The sequence below is a fragment of the Dendrobates tinctorius genome, unplaced genomic scaffold (genome assembly GCF_039654945.1).
Source record: "Dendrobates tinctorius isolate UK_male_01 unplaced genomic scaffold, ASM3965494v1 ptg000126l, whole genome shotgun sequence".
Lineage (NCBI taxonomy): Eukaryota > Metazoa > Chordata > Amphibia > Anura > Dendrobatidae > Dendrobates > Dendrobates tinctorius.
In genome coordinates, this window is record NW_027361794.1 from 9,604,171 (window position 1) to 9,621,561 (window position 17,391).

At 40.5% G+C, this 17,391-nt stretch overlaps 1 protein-coding gene across 2 annotated transcripts; it reads left to right on the forward strand.

Moving 5' to 3' along the window:
* The first annotated feature begins 1,392 nt into the window (after positions 1–1,392).
* On the forward strand, positions 1,393–16,490 carry LOC141047315 (uncharacterized). Of its 2 annotated transcripts, none has more exons than XM_073542376.1 (6): positions 1,393–1,538; positions 1,668–1,847; positions 1,930–2,053; positions 2,137–2,234; positions 5,202–5,292; positions 10,770–16,490. In XM_073542376.1, exons 1-6 carry the CDS (start codon positions 1,461–1,463, stop codon positions 11,888–11,890), a joined length of 1,692 nt encoding a protein of 563 aa, XP_073398477.1. In that variant the 5' UTR covers positions 1,393–1,460; the 3' UTR covers positions 11,891–16,490. The 2 variants fall into 2 exon arrangements, with proteins under 2 accessions (XP_073398477.1, XP_073398478.1); XM_073542377.1 differs by having other exon boundaries at positions 10,773–16,490.
* The last annotated feature ends 901 nt before the right edge of the window (positions 16,491–17,391 follow it).

Genomic DNA, 17,391 nt, shown 5'->3' on the forward strand with positions numbered 1-17,391 from the left:
TCAGGTTTTTAATTCTGCATTCACAATCCAAATGACAATTGTTTTTCCTAAAAACAATTGTACAAAATTATTGCCAGGTCGTACAACTGATATAGTGGTCAGTAATACTGTTATTATTCCTCATGTACTCACAGTTAACTGATGCAAAGTTTGTTGAAAGGATAATACTTCTTACAGTCTTCCTCTTCTGAGTAGCAGGCAGCTGTGAGATGCTTGGAAGACGCACACCTAGTATGATTTAGTCTAGAGGAGGAGCTTTACTACTAAGAATTTGCAACACATTTTCACTTTCAGTTTCATACATTGTAAGTAGGGGGGTTGGGGCAGCATGAGGTTAACCAAGTATAAGATTAGATAAGGGCAGTGGAGAACAGTGACACACAAGAAGTAAGAAATGTCTCTATCTCCAGCAGAACTGCTTATCACTGTTGTTCATAGTTTGATAGAACATATATATTTGAGTAACATTTATAAAATTCATATGAAAGTTCAATTATGAAATATTAATACATTTTTTTTAAAGCTGGAGTCGGAGTCGGTACATTTCTACCGACTCCGACTACAACCAAAACTAACTCCGACTCCACGACTCCGACTCCACAGCCCTGGTATACATCTATGCTCTTGGACCCAAAAGAGTTAATTTGTAAAAAAAAGTTTCACTTGTTAAAAAATAATAAAATAGGCCTTCTGCTTTTTTATGTTTTTTTTCTTTTTGCAGTAATTGTTGGAGCCAATTTTCTTTAGAAACATTTTAATTTCTGCTTTTTTTCTGGTGTTTTTCTTGTAATATAGGAAAGCCTAAGGCCAGAAATAAACCCCATAAATCACTGTACATGGAGAGTTTGGGATCAGATAATTTCTGTCCGATGTTTGTGGAAACAAAAAATCTTCTATAAAAGCCTCAAACTTCTGTGTGTGAATCAGACCTGAGATCTAACGTGATAGAAGATTACAGTGCGGGGAAGACAGGAAACCTTCATATAGACGGCCGGTGGTGATGGAGTCAGTGACGGACTCTGGCCAAATATGTTTCTAGAGCCGTAGTAGAAGATGAAGATGTCGTCCTCATCATGAAGTAGTTATTTCTCCTGTCACGTGTAATGAATATCTCCTGCAGTATTGCTAATGCCGATTCCAGTGTCGGTAATGAGACCAGAATTAGCGTTATGGAAGATGAGTCTATGAGGAACGTATTCAGCTGCCGACTCCGAGGGAGAAACTGCTTGTTGTCTGTGGCCTAAATATATAGGTTTTATTAGTAGGTGTAAAGAAGGAAACTAAATACTGTAAAATAATAAATCTCATATGTTTCCCTTATTATCTCCAGTAATTGTATTATTACACAGGATTTTTATGATGTTACATCGGCTCATCTTCTCATTCAGGTTTCTACAATATCGGATCCTCTCAGTGAGGATCTTCTATATAAGAGAATTTTCCTGATTTACCCATCAAGGATGGATATGGAGAGAGACAAGATGGCGGAGAGGATATTACACATCACCCTAGAGATCCTCTTCCGGCTTACTGGAGAGGTGAGAGATTCTGATGACGTCACATTACATCATTCTTATCTATAGGAGTAACAGATGGACAGAACTGGAGAGGTGAGGACTCTGGAAATGTCTGTAGTGAGATTTATTAATGTGTCTCTCCATAACCAGGATTACACAGTAGTGAAGAAGACCTCTAGTGAGAGCTGTCAGGACTCTGTGTCTGAGGGATCCGGAAGACCCCTGTGCCCAATCACAGAACCTCCACCTCACCCTCTGATACATGAGGACATCAATGACCATAAGATACTGGAACTCACCTACAAAATGATTGAGTTGCTGACTGGAGAGGTGACACCACTGGGAATGCTGGGACATTATACAGTAACGCTATGAAGGGATTGGGGGATGACGGTATCATTGTATGTGTCAGGTTCCTATAAGGTGTCAGGATGTTGCTGTCTATTTCTCCATGGAGGAGTGGGAGTATTTAGAAGAACACAAAGATCTGTACAAGGACGTCATGATGGAGGTTCCCCAGCCCCTCACATCACCAGGTAATAGACAGGACTAAATACACACGGCCTATAATTATCTGTATGTAAAGAATGAATTCAGTCCCTATATGTGTTTCCTCCAGATCTATCCAGTAAGAGCACAACACCAGAGAGATGTCCCCGTCCTCTTCTTCTACAGGACTGTAAACAAGAAGATAGCAATGCTCCTCAGGATCATCAGGTAGATGAACGGAAGGTGTCATGAGATCTCCCCTATGATGTGTAGATGGCTGTGAAGGTCTTGTGCTCAGTCTTGTTTTATCCATCAGTGCTATATATGTTTTATACTTAGAATCATAGTTTCATTTATATTCCATTGCTCCTCGGGTTTCCATGTGTAAATTGGAAAAAGGATGATCCCTCTACACTATGACATCCCTTCAAATACAGTGGGTATGGAAAGTATTCAGACCCCTTGAAATTTTTCACTCTTTGTTTTATTGCAGCCATTTGTTAAATTCAAAAAAGTTCATTTATTTTTCTCATTAATGTACACTCTGCACCCCATCTTGACTAAAAAAAACCCCAGAAATGTAGAATTTTTTGCAGATTTATTAGAATAGAAAAACTGAAATACCACATGGTCATAAGTAGTCAGACCCTTTGCTCAGACACTCATGTTTAAGTCACATGCTGTCCATTTTCTTGTGATCCTTTTTAAGATAGTTCTACACCTTCATTGGAGTCCACCTGTGATAGGAATTGATTTGTAAAGGCACACACCTGTCTATATAAGACCTCACAGCTCACAGTGCATGTCAGACCAAATGAAAATCATGAGGTAAAAGGAACTGGCCAAGGAGCTCAGAGACAGAATTGTAGCAAGGCACAGATCTGGCCAAGGTTACAAAATAATTTCTGCAGTACTCAAGGTTCATAAGAGCACAGTGGCCTCCATAATCCTTAAATGGAAGAAGTTTGGAACCACCAGAAGTCTTCCTAGAGCTTGCTGTCCTGCCAAACTGAGCAATCGTGGGAGAAGAGCCTTGGTGAGAGAGGTAAAGAAGAACCCCAATATCACTGTGGCTGAACTCCACAGATGCAGTAGGGAGTTGGGAGAAAGTTCCACAAACTGTCACGTGTACCTGTCCTGTGTGACACGACCCGCAGGTCGGTAACTGAAACAACAAGACAAAAGGGGAACACCGGGGAAACAGATACAACGGTGGGCCCTGCAATAGGGAATGGGGACGTGGAGACCTCCTGCACTCCCGTAAGGCAGTGTCCCTGAACACTCTTAACATTCCCTATACAGGCTCTTCACCTGTCGCCGACCAGGATACATGAATCACTCACTAGCCCTGCACCTATCCCTTACTAGGGAACTGGTTAGTGCGGACACTGGTCCCACCACTGCACTAATAAACACAAAGGAAAATACACCAAACGGGGAAAACAACAGATTAGCTCTCAGCAGTGGTTCGACACCTCAGAGCCAGCAGCTACCTTCACATCTTTCTCTGCTGCAGTCACCGGGCAGCAGAGATCAGCACCAGATCAGCTTTCAGCAGTGGCTAAACACCTCAGAGCCAGCTGCTAACGTCAACGTGGTTGGAATCCACAAAGGACCTGCTATCACCAACACCAGCTGATACACCAGGTGACCTTATATAGTAAAGGAGGAGTGGTCACCATCAGCAGAGAAATAAAAAACATGTAATAACCCCTGTGGCCACCGGGGGTAAAAGGTAAAGCAAAGAAAACTATCAGACATGTAATAACACCTGTGGCCACCGGGGGCAAAAACCCATATTAAGGCCCCAAGGGCCTGAAAGGAAAAAAAAAAAGCAGTTTAAATGAGGGAATCCAGAATCTGACACAGATCCAAGAATTGGACTGTGACACAAAGTCAACTATCACTATAGCCCTCCACCAGTTGGGCCTTTATGGCAGAGTGGTCTGACGGAAGCCTCTCCTCAGTTCCAGACATATGAAAGCCTGCATAAAGTTTGGTAAAAAACACATGAAAGACTCCCAGACTATGAAAAATAAGATTCTCTGGTCTGATGAGATGAATATTGAACTTTTTGGTGATAATTCTAAGTGGTATGTGTGGAGAAAACCAGGCACTGCTCATCACCTGCCCAATACAATCCCAACAGTGAAACATGGTGGTAGCAGCATCATGCTGTGGGGGTGTTTTTCAGCTGCAGGGACAGGACGACTGGTTGCAACTGAAGGAAATATGAATGCGGCCAAGTACAGAGATATCCTGGATGAAAACCTCTTCCAGAGTGCCCTGGACCTCAGACTTGGCTGAAGGTTCACCTTCCAACAAGACAGTGACTCTAAGCACACAGCTAAAATAACAAAGGAGTGGCTTCAGAACAACTCTGAGACCATTCTTTACTGGTCCAGTCAGAGCCCTGACCTAAACCCAATTGAACATCTATGGAGAGGCCTGAAATTGGCTGTCCACCAATGTTCACATCCAATCTGATGGAACTGTAGAGGATCTGCAAGGAAAAATGGCAGAGGATCCCCAAATCCAGGTGTGAAATACTTGTTGCATCATTCCCAAGAAGACTCATAGCTGTGCTAGCTCAAAAGGGTGCTTCTACTCAATACTGAGCAAAGGATCTGAATACTTATGACCATGTGATATTTCAGTTTTTCTTTTTCAATAAATTTGCAAAAATTTCTACATTTCTGTTTTTTCAGTCAAGATGGGGTGCAGAGTGTACATTAATGAGAAAAAAAATGAACTTTTTTGAATTTAACAAATGGCTGCAATGGAACAAAGGTCTGAATACTTTCCGTACCCACTGTATTTGCAGACAGTTATTAAGTCTCCTCTTAGCTTTCTTTTTGGCAAAATAAACATTCCCAAATCCTTTAACCGTTCCTCATAGGACATATTTTGCAGTCCGCTCACCATCCTGGTAGCTCTTCTCTGAACTTGCTCCATTTTTCAATGTTTTTTTTTTTTTTTTTTAAATGTGGTGCACAGAATTGGTACACAGTATTCCAGAAGAGATCTGACCAAGTAGGAGTAGAGGAGAATATTAACTTGACGTGATCTAGACTCTATGCTTCTCTTAATACATCACAGAACTTGTGTAATGAGAACAGTGTAGATGGCGGGATTAGAGCTGATCATAGATGTGACTTCTCCGTCTGTCTGTGACTTTTACAATATTTGTTTCAGGGTGAAGATCTGACCCATATTAATACTACAGAGACATATGTGAGGGGTAATGAGAGGTGTAAAGAGGAGATTCCTACTTATGACTACCCAGGTGAGTAGTGACCACTAAATGCAGAGAAGTAGATTCTTCTCAGTCACCGGCTGTGACTGCTTTATCGGTCATGTAGTCCGGCCAAATCATAATCATGGAATCACCAGTTTTTCTCTAGACAACAACATTCTCCTCCACCAAAAACTGTTCAAATGACTTTGCGCACTGAAAGCCCTTTTCTATGGGACTTACAAACGGAAAGATTCACCTACCTAAATTAGAAGATCCTGACCGTTATCTGCCCAGATCTGTAAACTACAAACCCAAATTACACCATACGTAGAATGTGCTGACAACTTAGAAAATCACTTGAAGAAAAGTATTATGATTGTCCTGTAAGAGAAAGTGGAGGGAAATGATGCTGTTGGCTTCCTAGATCCCTGATATCTTATTGGATGAATCTACCTTCTCTCCCTTCTGTGCTGCTGAATGTGCTCATATGGTCCCTACACGACCAGGTCCAGTCTTTCTGGCCAAAATTCACTTTCATGATCGATAGCATTAAATGTACTGTGAGGCCAAGTGTGAATTTTTGTACGATATCATGACAGTTTCCTTTTATCTTGACTCTTCTGTTTCTTTTAAAACCGACTACTTTCAAACAAGGTTGCGATAAACTATAAAAAAAAACCATCATACCTGTGCCATGATATATCTCTAAGCAGTGCATGGCTGATGGCTGTAGTATACATTTTTTCACACCTGCAGGAGATGTGTTGCCATGGCTCGAGTCCTGGTTTCATGGAATCAGCCAACATCATAACTTACATTACATTTTGGAGCCTAAGGAATTGTGATTACTGCACAATCTCTCCCAATATGGGAAGCAATAAATTAACTTCAGAACTCGGTAGCTCCAATGCTCCACCATAAATAAGTGCAACTCCAGTCTAGTGATGGAGCTCTACCCCCACAAATATGTTGTTGTTGTTGGGGTTATACCAAGCTTTTTTATTCTATATCTTTTTTACAGGTTCGTTTTGTATGCTAGTTTGATGGTGGTGGGATCGGCCTGCCTCACTTATGTGAGTCTGCAACTATATGGTAGCCTGTAAAAGAAGGTCTCCATTACCTCTTCCAATGCTTCAGATCTAAATTTAAGACACCTCACCTCTGCACTATTATAAAAAGTTTTCTATGAATGTCTAATATTTCTTCTTGAAACTCATCTGACAGAAAATATTGGCCCTTATGAAAGTTTAGATTGCCAATAGCCACCAAGCTACATACTGTAATTACCCAGAGAGTTTTCACCAGGATAATAGGAAACCAATGGACCTTACAAATTATTTTCCAATGTCTCTTGAATCTGACAATACCCTGTATATGGTTGTACTCTACTTTCTTGACACATGGCAGGTTAAGAAAGGAAGGAGATACATTTAGATATTTGAATGCAGATCTTGCTGGAATAGTTTGCAGACACAATGTATTGGGAGCACTGTAAGTGATCACCTGGCAGATCAAAAGATGGCCACCACGAGAAGGCTTGGCTCTACTCCATTTTCCATATCCCAGGGATTGCCTTGCTCATCATCCTTTAAATCTGGACTTACACAGAGACCCCTAGGCTTGGACCCCATTTTGGAAATTATAATCCTCAGTGAATTATTCTCTGGGAGTAGTGACTATTTTGACTCCACAACCAGTTTATGGAAATTAGCTTCTACCGGATGTTGCAACGTAGCATTTCACATTTTGCATTTTATTACCCAACACATGGTGCCTAGATTGTGCTCCAGGAGACACACACCGTAAATTAATTAGGTTCGTCTCACTATAGTAATGCCAAATATATGGATGCTAAATGTGGTTTGAGCACACTGCAAGGCTCAGAAGCAAGTGGAAATTTGACTTTGACAGAGCGGATATCATAGAATCATAGAATCGTAGAGTTGGAAGGGACCTCCTGGGCCATCTGGTCCAACCCCCTGCTCAAAGCAGGATTCGCTAAATCATCCCAGTCAGATGTCTGTCCAGCCTCTGTTTGAAGACTTCCATTGAAGGAGAACTCACCACTTCTCGTGGCAGCCTGTTCCACTCATTGATCACTCTAACTGTCAAAAAGTTTTTTCTAATATCTAATCTGTGTCTCCTCCCATTCAGTTTCATCCCATTGCTTCTAGTCTTTCCTTGTGCAAATGAGAATAAAGTTGATCCTTCTACAATGTGACAGCCCTTTAGATATTTGTAGACAGCTATTAAGTCTCCTCTCAGTCTTCTCTTTTGCAAACTAAACATTCCCAAATCCTGCAACCTTTCCTCATAAGACAGGGTTTGCAGATCGGTCACCATTCTGGTCGCTCTTTTCTGAACTTGCTCCAGTTTGTTGATGTCTTTTTTAAAATGTGGTGCCCAAAACTGGACACAATATTCCAGATGAGGTCTGACCAAAGAGGAGTAGAGGGAAATAATGACTTCACGTGATCTAGACTGTATGCTTCTGTTAATACATCCTAGAATTGCATTTGCCTTTTTTGCTGCTGCATCACACTGTTGACTCATATTCAGTCTGTGATCTATTAGTATACCCAAGTCTTTTTCACATGTGCTGTCACTTAGCCCTATTCCTCCCATTCTATATATGCTTTTTTCATTTTTATTGCCCATATGTAGTACTTTGCATTTCTCCCTGTTAAAAACCATTCTGTTAGTTGCTGCCCACTGCTCCAGTTTATTTAAATCTTTTTGAATCCTCTCTCTTCTCTAGTATTAGCTATCCCTCCTAGCTTTGTGTCATCAGCAAATTTAATCAGTTTACCCTCAATTCCTTCATCTAAATTGTTGATAAAGATGTTGAACAATACAGGGCCCAGGACAGAGCCCTGTGGCACCCCACTTGAGACATTCTTCCAACTGGATGTGCAGCCATTTACGACCACTCTTTGGGTCCAATCACTAAGCCAGTTATGAATCCACCTAACAGTTGCCTTGTCCATTCCATACTTAGTCATTTTTTCAATAAGGATTGTATGAGAGACTTTGTCAAATGCTTTGCTGAAGTCAAGATATACTATATCTACAGCATTTCCTTGATCCACCCAATCAGTGATACCGTCATAGAAGGAAATTAAGTTAGTCTGACATGACTTATTAGTTACAAACCCATGCTGACTCTGTTTAATCACTTCATTCTTATCCAGGTACTGACATACATGTTGTTTAATAATTTGTTCAAAGATCTTTCCTGGTCTAGAAGTCAGACTCACCGGCCTATAGTTGCCTGGGTCCACCTTCTTCCCCTTTTTGAAGATAGGAACAACATTTGCTCTTCTCCAGTCTTCTGGCACTTCTCCTGTTCTCCAAGAATTTTCAAAGATTATGGAGAGGGGTTCAAAAATTTCTTCTGCTATCTCCTTCAGTACTCTGTGGTGTAATTCATCTGAACCTGGAGACTTGAATTCATTTAGGTTAGCTAAGTGTTTCCTCACTATCTTTCTGTTTATAGATATCCTGGATTCTTCTATTCCCTTAATAGGACAGTGAATAACAGTTGATGTTACATTTCCTTTCTGAGAGAAAACAGATGCAAAATAGGAATTTAAAAGTTCAGCCTTCTCAACATCCTGTCTTACCATTTCATCATTTTCATCCTGTAAAAATCCTATAGCATCTTTGACTTTTCTTTTACTTTTGACATATCCCCAAAATCCTTTATTATTGCTTTTGACATGTCTTGCAAGCCTCATTTCATTTTCAGCTTTTGTTAATCTGATTTGTGCCCTGCAGGTTCTGCAGACAGCATTATATTCTTCTTTAGATATGTCTCCCTCTTTCCATTTTATAAACATTTTTTTCTTCCTTTTTAGCATGTGCTTAAGTTCTGTGTTCATCCATCCTGGTTTCCTTAAATGCTTCCTATTCTTCCCTCTTTTCGGAATTGTTAACAACTGTGCTTTGAGAATTTCATTTTTCAAGATTTCCCATCCTTCCTGGACATTTTTGTCTTTAAGGATATCCAGCCATTGGATCCCTCCAATTCTCTTTCTGAATCCCTTAAAATCTGCCTTTCTGAAATCTAACCTTGACGTCTGTGTCTTCACAGGTCTTCCGCCTCTAGTTATCCAAAATTCTAAAATAGCATGGTCGCTACCTCCTAGGGTCCCAGCCACTTTTACCACCTCAACCATTTCCTCCCTGTTTATAAGGATTAGATCCAAGGTAGCAGTTCCCCTTGTTTTCTCCCTTACCTTTTGGAAGATAAAGTTGTCAGCAAGAGAGGATAAGAATTTCCTTGACCTGTTAGTTTTGCCTGAGAGAGATTCCCAACAAATGTCTGGATAGTTGAAATCTCCCATGACAACTATGTCATATTTTTTGGAGAACTTGGCCATTTGATGCATAAAGAGTTCATCCATATCTTCAGCTTGCACAGGCGGCCTGTAGTAAATGCCTACAATGGTGTCCTTTCCATTGTTCTGTCCTTGTATTCTTACCCAAACAGTTTCCACAGAACTCCCAGTCTCTGAAGCTTCAATCTCTGTGCAGATATACTCGTTTCTAACATACAATGCGACACCTCCTCCTCGTTTATCAAGTCTGTTTCTTGCAAATAAGTTGTATCCTTCTAGTCTTGTATTCCAATCATGTGTATTGTCCCACCAAGTTTCAGTGATTCCAATGACATCATATTTATTTTCCTGTGTTAGTAGGTCCAATTCTCCTTGTTTATTGCCCATGCTTTGTGCATTAGTATAGAAACATTTTAGTTTGTGATTGGTTTCTCTTTCTCCAATATTTTTATTAATTAGATTCTTTCGTCTTTGTTCTTCCTTTCCACTTCTAATAGCAGAGTTCTCAATAGCATTTGTCAGGTGTATGGCTTTTTCTGGTCTTTTGCTTCCCTTCCCATGTTGTTCTAGTTTAAAGCTCTCTTTACAAGTGTAGCAAGGCGACTTCCAAATACATGTTTTCCAGTCTTCGTAAGGTGCACCCCATCTCTAGCAAGTAGTCCATCGTATAAGTAGTTCACTCCGTGATCCAGAAATCCAAATCGTTGCTGACGGCACCATCGACGTAGCCAGTTGTTCACCTGCAGAATCTTATTATCTTATTATCTTATCTTATATTGCTGGATTGGTTTATGGAAGCCATGTTGCTTTTCAAGAGCTTTTGAGCCACTAATAATGTGGAAACCTTTGTTTTTCCACTGAAAGATGATGGACCTTAGTGGTATCTTCTATTTCATGTGATGAGTAGAAGTTTTATTGGTATAATATTCACCTACATAATATTGTTTGGTGGCTTTTTATTCCATGTTTGAGAGGCAGAATGAACAAACCATTGAACACCACGATGCACTAGGTCATGCTAGAAGGCTTTTGATTAGACTCTGAATTGTCATTGTCTTGGTGAATAATTCAATATTTTTAAAAAGCTTGTAATTTTTACAGAGAGTTTAAGTAGAAATGCTCAAAAGTATAACAATTTTTTTGGATGTTTTTTTTTTCAAAATTAATAATTGGTTTAATTTTTAGCAGATGACTATACCAGGAGATCAGAAGGACAGCTGACATCTTCAATTTTTAAATCAGATGATCTTGAGATCCCACAGGATACAATTGAAGAGAACGCCATTACTCCAGATATACCATCATCCCTTCACAGCAAAGATTTGACATCTGATCCTTTCAAACAGGTTCTGTCTTCTGGTTCATTGTCAACTACTAAGGAAACTCAAAGTAACAATATAAGCATTAAAAAACAAATTGATTTTAAAGAAAAGAAGCCATTTTCTTATTCAGAATATGGAAATAGTTTTCTCAAAAAGACTTTTCTTAAACATGAAAAAATTCACATAGCAGAGAATAGACTTTCATGTTCAGAATGTGGGAAATGTTGTAACCAGAAATCAGATTTGGCTAAGCACCAAAGAATTCACACAGGAGAGAAGCCTTTTTCCTGTTCAGAATGTGAGAAATGTTTTAACAATAAATCAAATTTTGTTAAGCACCAGAGAACTCACACAGGGGAGAAGCCTTTTTCCTGTTCAGAATGTGAGAAATGTTTTAATCAGAAATCAGATTTGGTTAAACACCAAAGAACTCACACAGGGGAGAAGCCTTTTTCCTGTTCAGAATGTGGGAAATGTTTTAACCAGAAATCAGTTTTGTTTAGGCACCAGAGAACCCACACAGGGGAGAAGCCTTTTTCCTGTTTAGAATGTGGGAAATGTTTTAACAATCAATCAAATTTTGGTAAGCACCAGAGAACTCACACAGGGAAGAAGCCTTTTTCCTGTTCAGAATGTGGGAAATGTTTTATCTATAAATCAAAATTTGTAAGGCACCAGAGAACTCACACAGGGGAGAAGCCTTTTTCCTGTTCCGAATGTGGTAAATGTTTTAACCAGAAATGGAATCTTGTTATACACCAAAGAAATCACGCAGGGGGGAAGCCTTTTTCCTGTTCAGAATGTGGGAAATGTTTTAGCCAGAAATCAGATTTGATTAGGCACCAGAGAACTCACACAGGGGAGAAGCCTTTTTCCTGTTCCGAATGTGGGAAATGTTTTAACCAGAAATGGAATCTTGTTATACACCAAAGAAATCACGCAGGGGGAAGCCTTTTTCCTGTTCAGAATGTGGGAAATGTTTAACCCGTAAATCAGATTTGGTTAGGCACCAGAGAACCCACAGAGGAGAGAAGCCTTTTTAAAGTTCTTAATGCGGGAAATCCTTTCCACCGAAATCAACTCTTAATAAACATCAGGGAAGTCACACAGGAGAGAAGCTTTTTCATTGTCAGAATGTTGGAAATATTTTAACTGAAAATTGTATCTTCTTAACCCCTTTCTGCCATGTGACGTACTATCCCGTCCATGTGCCCTGGGACTTAATTCCCAGGGACGGGATAGTACGTCACAGCGATCAGCGGCGCCCACGTGGTGAGCGCCACTGATCGCGGCCGGGTGTCAGCTGATTATCACAGCTGACACCCGGCACAATGTGTCACGGGTGGTCACGGACCGCCCCCGACATGTTAACCCCTTGCACACCGCGATCAAACACGATCGCGGTGTACCGGGGGTTAAAGGGAAGCATCGGCAGGGAGGGGGCTCCCTCCGTGCTTCCCTGAGCCCCCCACAGCAGCGCAATGTGCAGCGCTGCTGCGGGGGGCTCCATCCCTGCAGGTCCCCGAATCCAAGATGGCGACGGGGACCTTCGGGGGGCCTGCAGGGAGCTGGCTTCCTCAGTGCCTGCAAAGCGCAGGCACGAGGAAGCCTTGTGCAGTGCCTGTGACAAATCGCTGATCTGTGATGTGACAGATCAGCGATCTGTCACAGGACAGTGATGTCCCCCCTGGGACAATGTAATAAAGTTAAAAAAAAAAAAAAAAGTAACAATAATTTTAAAAAAACCAAAACATTCCCTAATAAATTCATTTTTTGGAAATAAAAAAAAAACAATAAAAGTACACATATTTGGTATCGCCGTGTCCGTAACGACCCGCTCTATAAAACTGTCCCATTAGTTAACCCCTTTAGCGAACCCCTTAAAAAATAAAAAACGAAGCAAAAAATGATTTATTATCATACCGCCGAACAAAAAGTGCGATAACGCGCGATCAAAAAGATGCATATAAATATCCATGGTACCGTTGAAAACGTCATCTTGTCCCGCCAAAAACGAGCCGCCATACAGCATCATCAGCAAAAAAATAAAAAAGTTATAGCTCGCAGAATAAAGCGATGCAAAAATATTTTTTATATAAAATTGTTTTCATTGCATAAAAGCGCCAAAACATAAAAAAAGACCTAAATGAGGTATCGCTGTAACCGTACTGACCCGAAGAATAAAACCGCTTTATCAATTTTACCGCAGGTGGAACGGTGTAAACGCTCCCCCCAAAAGAAATTCATGAAACGCTGGTTTTTGTTCATTCTGCGTCACAAAAATCGGAATAAAAAGCGATCAAAAGATGTCACTTGCCCGAAAATGATACCAATGAAAACATCAACTCGTCCCGCAAAAAATAAGACCTCACATGACTCGGTGGGTCAAAATATGGAAAAATTATAGCTCTCAATAAGTGGTGATGCAAAAACTGTTTTTACAATAAAAAGTGTCTTTTAGCGTGTGACAGCCGCCAAACATAAAAACCGCTATAAATAGTAAATAAAACCCCCCCGTTATCACCCCCTTAGTAAGGGAAAAATAATAAAACTAAAAGAAAATGTGTTTATTTCCATTTTCCCATTAGGGCTAGGGTTAGGGCTAGGGTTAGGGCTAGGGTTAGGGCTATAGTTAGGGCTCAGATTAGGGTTAGGGGTGTGTTGGGGGTTAGGGTTGGAGTTATAATTGGGGGGTTTCCACTGTTTGGGCACATCAGGTGCTCTCCAAATGCAACATGGCATCTGATCTCAATTCCAGCCAATTCTGCGTTGAAAAAGTCAAATGTGCTCCTTCCCTTCCAAGCTCTGCCATGCGCCCAAACAGTGTTTTACCCCCACATATGGGGTATCAGCCTACTCAGGACAAATTGCAAAACAACTTTTGGGGTCCAATTTCTCCTGTTACCCTTAGGAAAATAAAAAATTGGGGGCAAAAATATCATTTTTGTAGAAAAAAATGATTTTTTTATTTTCACGCCCGGGCGTTATAAACTTCTGTGAAGTTCTTGGGGGTTCAAAGTGCTCACCACACATCTAGATAAGTTCCGTGGGGGGTGTAGTTTCCAAAATGTGGTCACTTGTGGGGAGTTTCAATAGTTTAGGTGCATCAGGGGCTCTCCAAACGCACATGACACCCGCAGACCATTCCATCAAAGTCTGCATTCCAAAACGTCACTACTTCCTTTCCGAGGAAAGGGCCCCGACGTGTGCCCATACAGTAGTTTTCTCCCACATATGAGGTATCAGCGTACTCAGGACAAATTGGACAACAACTTTTGGGGTCCAATTTCTCCTGTTACCCTTGGGAAAATAAAAAAATTGTGGACTAAAAGGTCATGTTTGTGGAAAAAATATGATTTTTTTATTTTCATGCCCGGGTATTATAAACTTCTGTGAAGCACTGGGGGTTTCAAAGTGCTCACCACACATCTAGATAAGTTCCTTGGGGGGTCTAGTTTTCAAAATGGTGTCATTTGTGGGGGGTTTCCACTGTTTAGGTATATTAGGGGCTCTCCAAAGGCAACATGACACCCGCAGAGTATTCCATCAAAGTCTGCATTCCAAAACGTCACTACTTCCCTTCCGAGCCCTGACGCGTGCCCATACAGTAGTTTTCTCCCACATATGGGGTATCAGCATACAAATTGGACAGCAACTTTTGGGGTTCAATTTCTCCTGTTAACCTTGGGAAAATAAAAAAAAATTGGTGACTAAAAGATCATGTATGTGGAAAAAATACGATTTTTTTATTTTCACGCCCGGGCGTTATAAACTTCTGTGAAGCACTGGGGGGTTCAAAGTGCTCACCACTCATCTAGATAAGTTCCTTGGGGGGTCTAGTTTCCAAAATGGTGTCATTTGTGGGGGGTTTTCACTGTTTTGGTACATCAGGGGCTTTCCAAACGCGACATGGTGTCCGATCTCAATTCCAGCCAAAAACGTCAAGTGGCGCTGCTTCCCTTCCGAGCTCTGCCATGCGCCCAAATAGTGGTTTACCCCCACATGTGGGTTATCAGCGTACTCAGGACAAATTGCACAATAACTTTTAGGGTCCTGTTACCCTTGGAAATATAAGAATTGAGGGTGAAAAGATCATTTTTGTGGAAAAAATATGATTTTTTAATTGTACTGCTGTATGTTATAAACTTCTTTGAAGCCCTTGTGGGTTCAAAGTTCTCATTACATATCTAGTTAAGTTCCTTGGGGGGTCTAGTTTCCAAAATGGGGTCACGTGTGGGGGGGTTTCCAATGTTTAGGTACATCAGGGGCTCTCCAAACGTGACATGGCGTCCGATCTGAATTCCAGCCAATTTTGCATTGAAAAAGTCAAATGGCGCTCCTTCTCTTCTGAGCTCTGCCATGCGCCGAAACAGTGGTTCCCCCCCCACATATCAGGTATCAGCATACTCAGGACAAACTGAACAATAACTTTTGCAGTCCAATTTCTCCTGTTACCCTTGGTCAAATAAAAAAAAATTGAAAAAAAGTTAAATGTTCATTTTTTTTTAAATATTCAAAAAATTCCTGTGACGCACCTGAAGGGTTAATAAACTTCGTGAATGTGGTTTTGAGCACCTTAAGGGGTGCAGTTTTTAGAATGGTGTCACTTTTGGGTATTTTGTATCATATAGATCCCTCAAAGTGGCTTCAAATGTGATGTGGTCCGTAAAAATAAAATGGCGTTGCAAAAATGAGAAATCGCTGGTCAATTTTTAACCCTTATAACTTCCTAACAAAAAAAAATTTTGGTTCCAAAATTGTGCCGATGTAAAGTAAACATGTGGGAAATGTTACTTATTAAGTTTTTTGTGTGCCGTGTCTCTGTGATTTAAGGGCATAAAAATTCAAAGTTGGAAAATTGCGAAATTTTTAAAATTTTCGCCAAATTTCCGTTTTCTCAAAAATAAACGCAAGTTATATGAATGAAATTTTACCAATAACAATGAAGTACAATATGTCAGGAGAAAACAATGTCAGAATCACCGGGATCCATGGAAGCGTTTCAGAGTTATTACCTCATAAATGGACAGTGGTCAGAATTGTAAAAATTGGCCCGGTCATGAACATGCAAACCACCCTTGGGGGTTAAGGGGTTGACCACTACTAGGACAACCCCTTGTCATTCCTCATGTTTGACCACGTTAAATTAAAATCACTCATTGTAAGAAAATGATCAGTGCTAAATATGTTGAACAGGCATGTCGGACTGAGCTGCCATCGTGGAAAACTTTTTGCTAACTAACTTTGCAGCTAATGAGATGCTGTTATTGGAACTCTATCCAGAATGGAGACATATAATGACTTCAGAGCCATTAGCAGGGATGGTTGGCTTATACAAATTTTAATAGGAGTAGCTGCAGGGCATTGTGAGAGTGAATAAGTGGTGTCATATGGTAGTAAGTAATGTCTGAGACAAGGACAATACAGTTGTCAATATGTGACAGACATTATGTGAGTAAAGACATTAGGTAAAAGGGACATGGGGATTTATGGACTGTAATGGAGTTTGGTGAAATACTCCTAAATATTGTTATGTTGTATTATCACGTTCTTTGTTGCTGTAAAATACATGTCTTTCCCTGCAGTATGATGCTGTCATGTATACGCCTTTTGCCTCAATATGTAGTTCCTTTGTCTACCCACGTATAAAAAGCCCAAATAAGGACCTACATATATTCAGTAGAATGGCTGCGCACACGGTGGGTGCCTGGTTGATCGCCGCCGGGTGTCAGCTGATTCTGACAGCTGACATCCAGCACTAGGTCCCAGGAGCAGTCACAGACCACTTCTGACACTTTAACCACCGAAATGCTGCTATCGAACACGATCGCATCATTCTGGAACCCAGCACAGGGCTTACAGCCCCTCTGCCTTTGTTTCAGAGATCCCGCGGTGTGACGTGGAGTCCTGATCGTTGCTATGCTTACCTGATGTCATGATGACATCCTGGTCACTAGACCTAGCAAGCTTGCTGATCAGGCGCAGTGCATTCTCAGCAAGTCTCTGTCAGTGCAGCTCTGACAGCTTCTATGGCATGTAGATGCTGCTTCATCTGCATGCTATAGAAGCGATCAGTCTGGAAAAAATGATTGTCCCATAGTGGGACTAAGTAAAAAAGTTAGAAAAAAAGTAAAAAAAAAAAATTAAATAGTTGTAAAAATATTTTAAAAAAATCAAAATTAATTATAAAAAATCAATATATATTCTACCACTAAATAAATATTTGAATGGAAAATGGAAAAAAAATCTAACAAATAAATGTACACATATTTGGTATCGCGGTGGCCGCAACGACCCAACCTATAAAACTGTACCGCTAGTTAATCCCTTTTGTGAACACCATAAAAAATAAGGCACAAAACAATGCTTCCGTTCCCCCGTATCTAATATACAGTCATGGCCAAAAGTTTTGAGAATGACACAAATATTAATTTTTACAAAGTCTACTGCTTCATTTTTTCTAATGGCAATTTGCATATACTCCA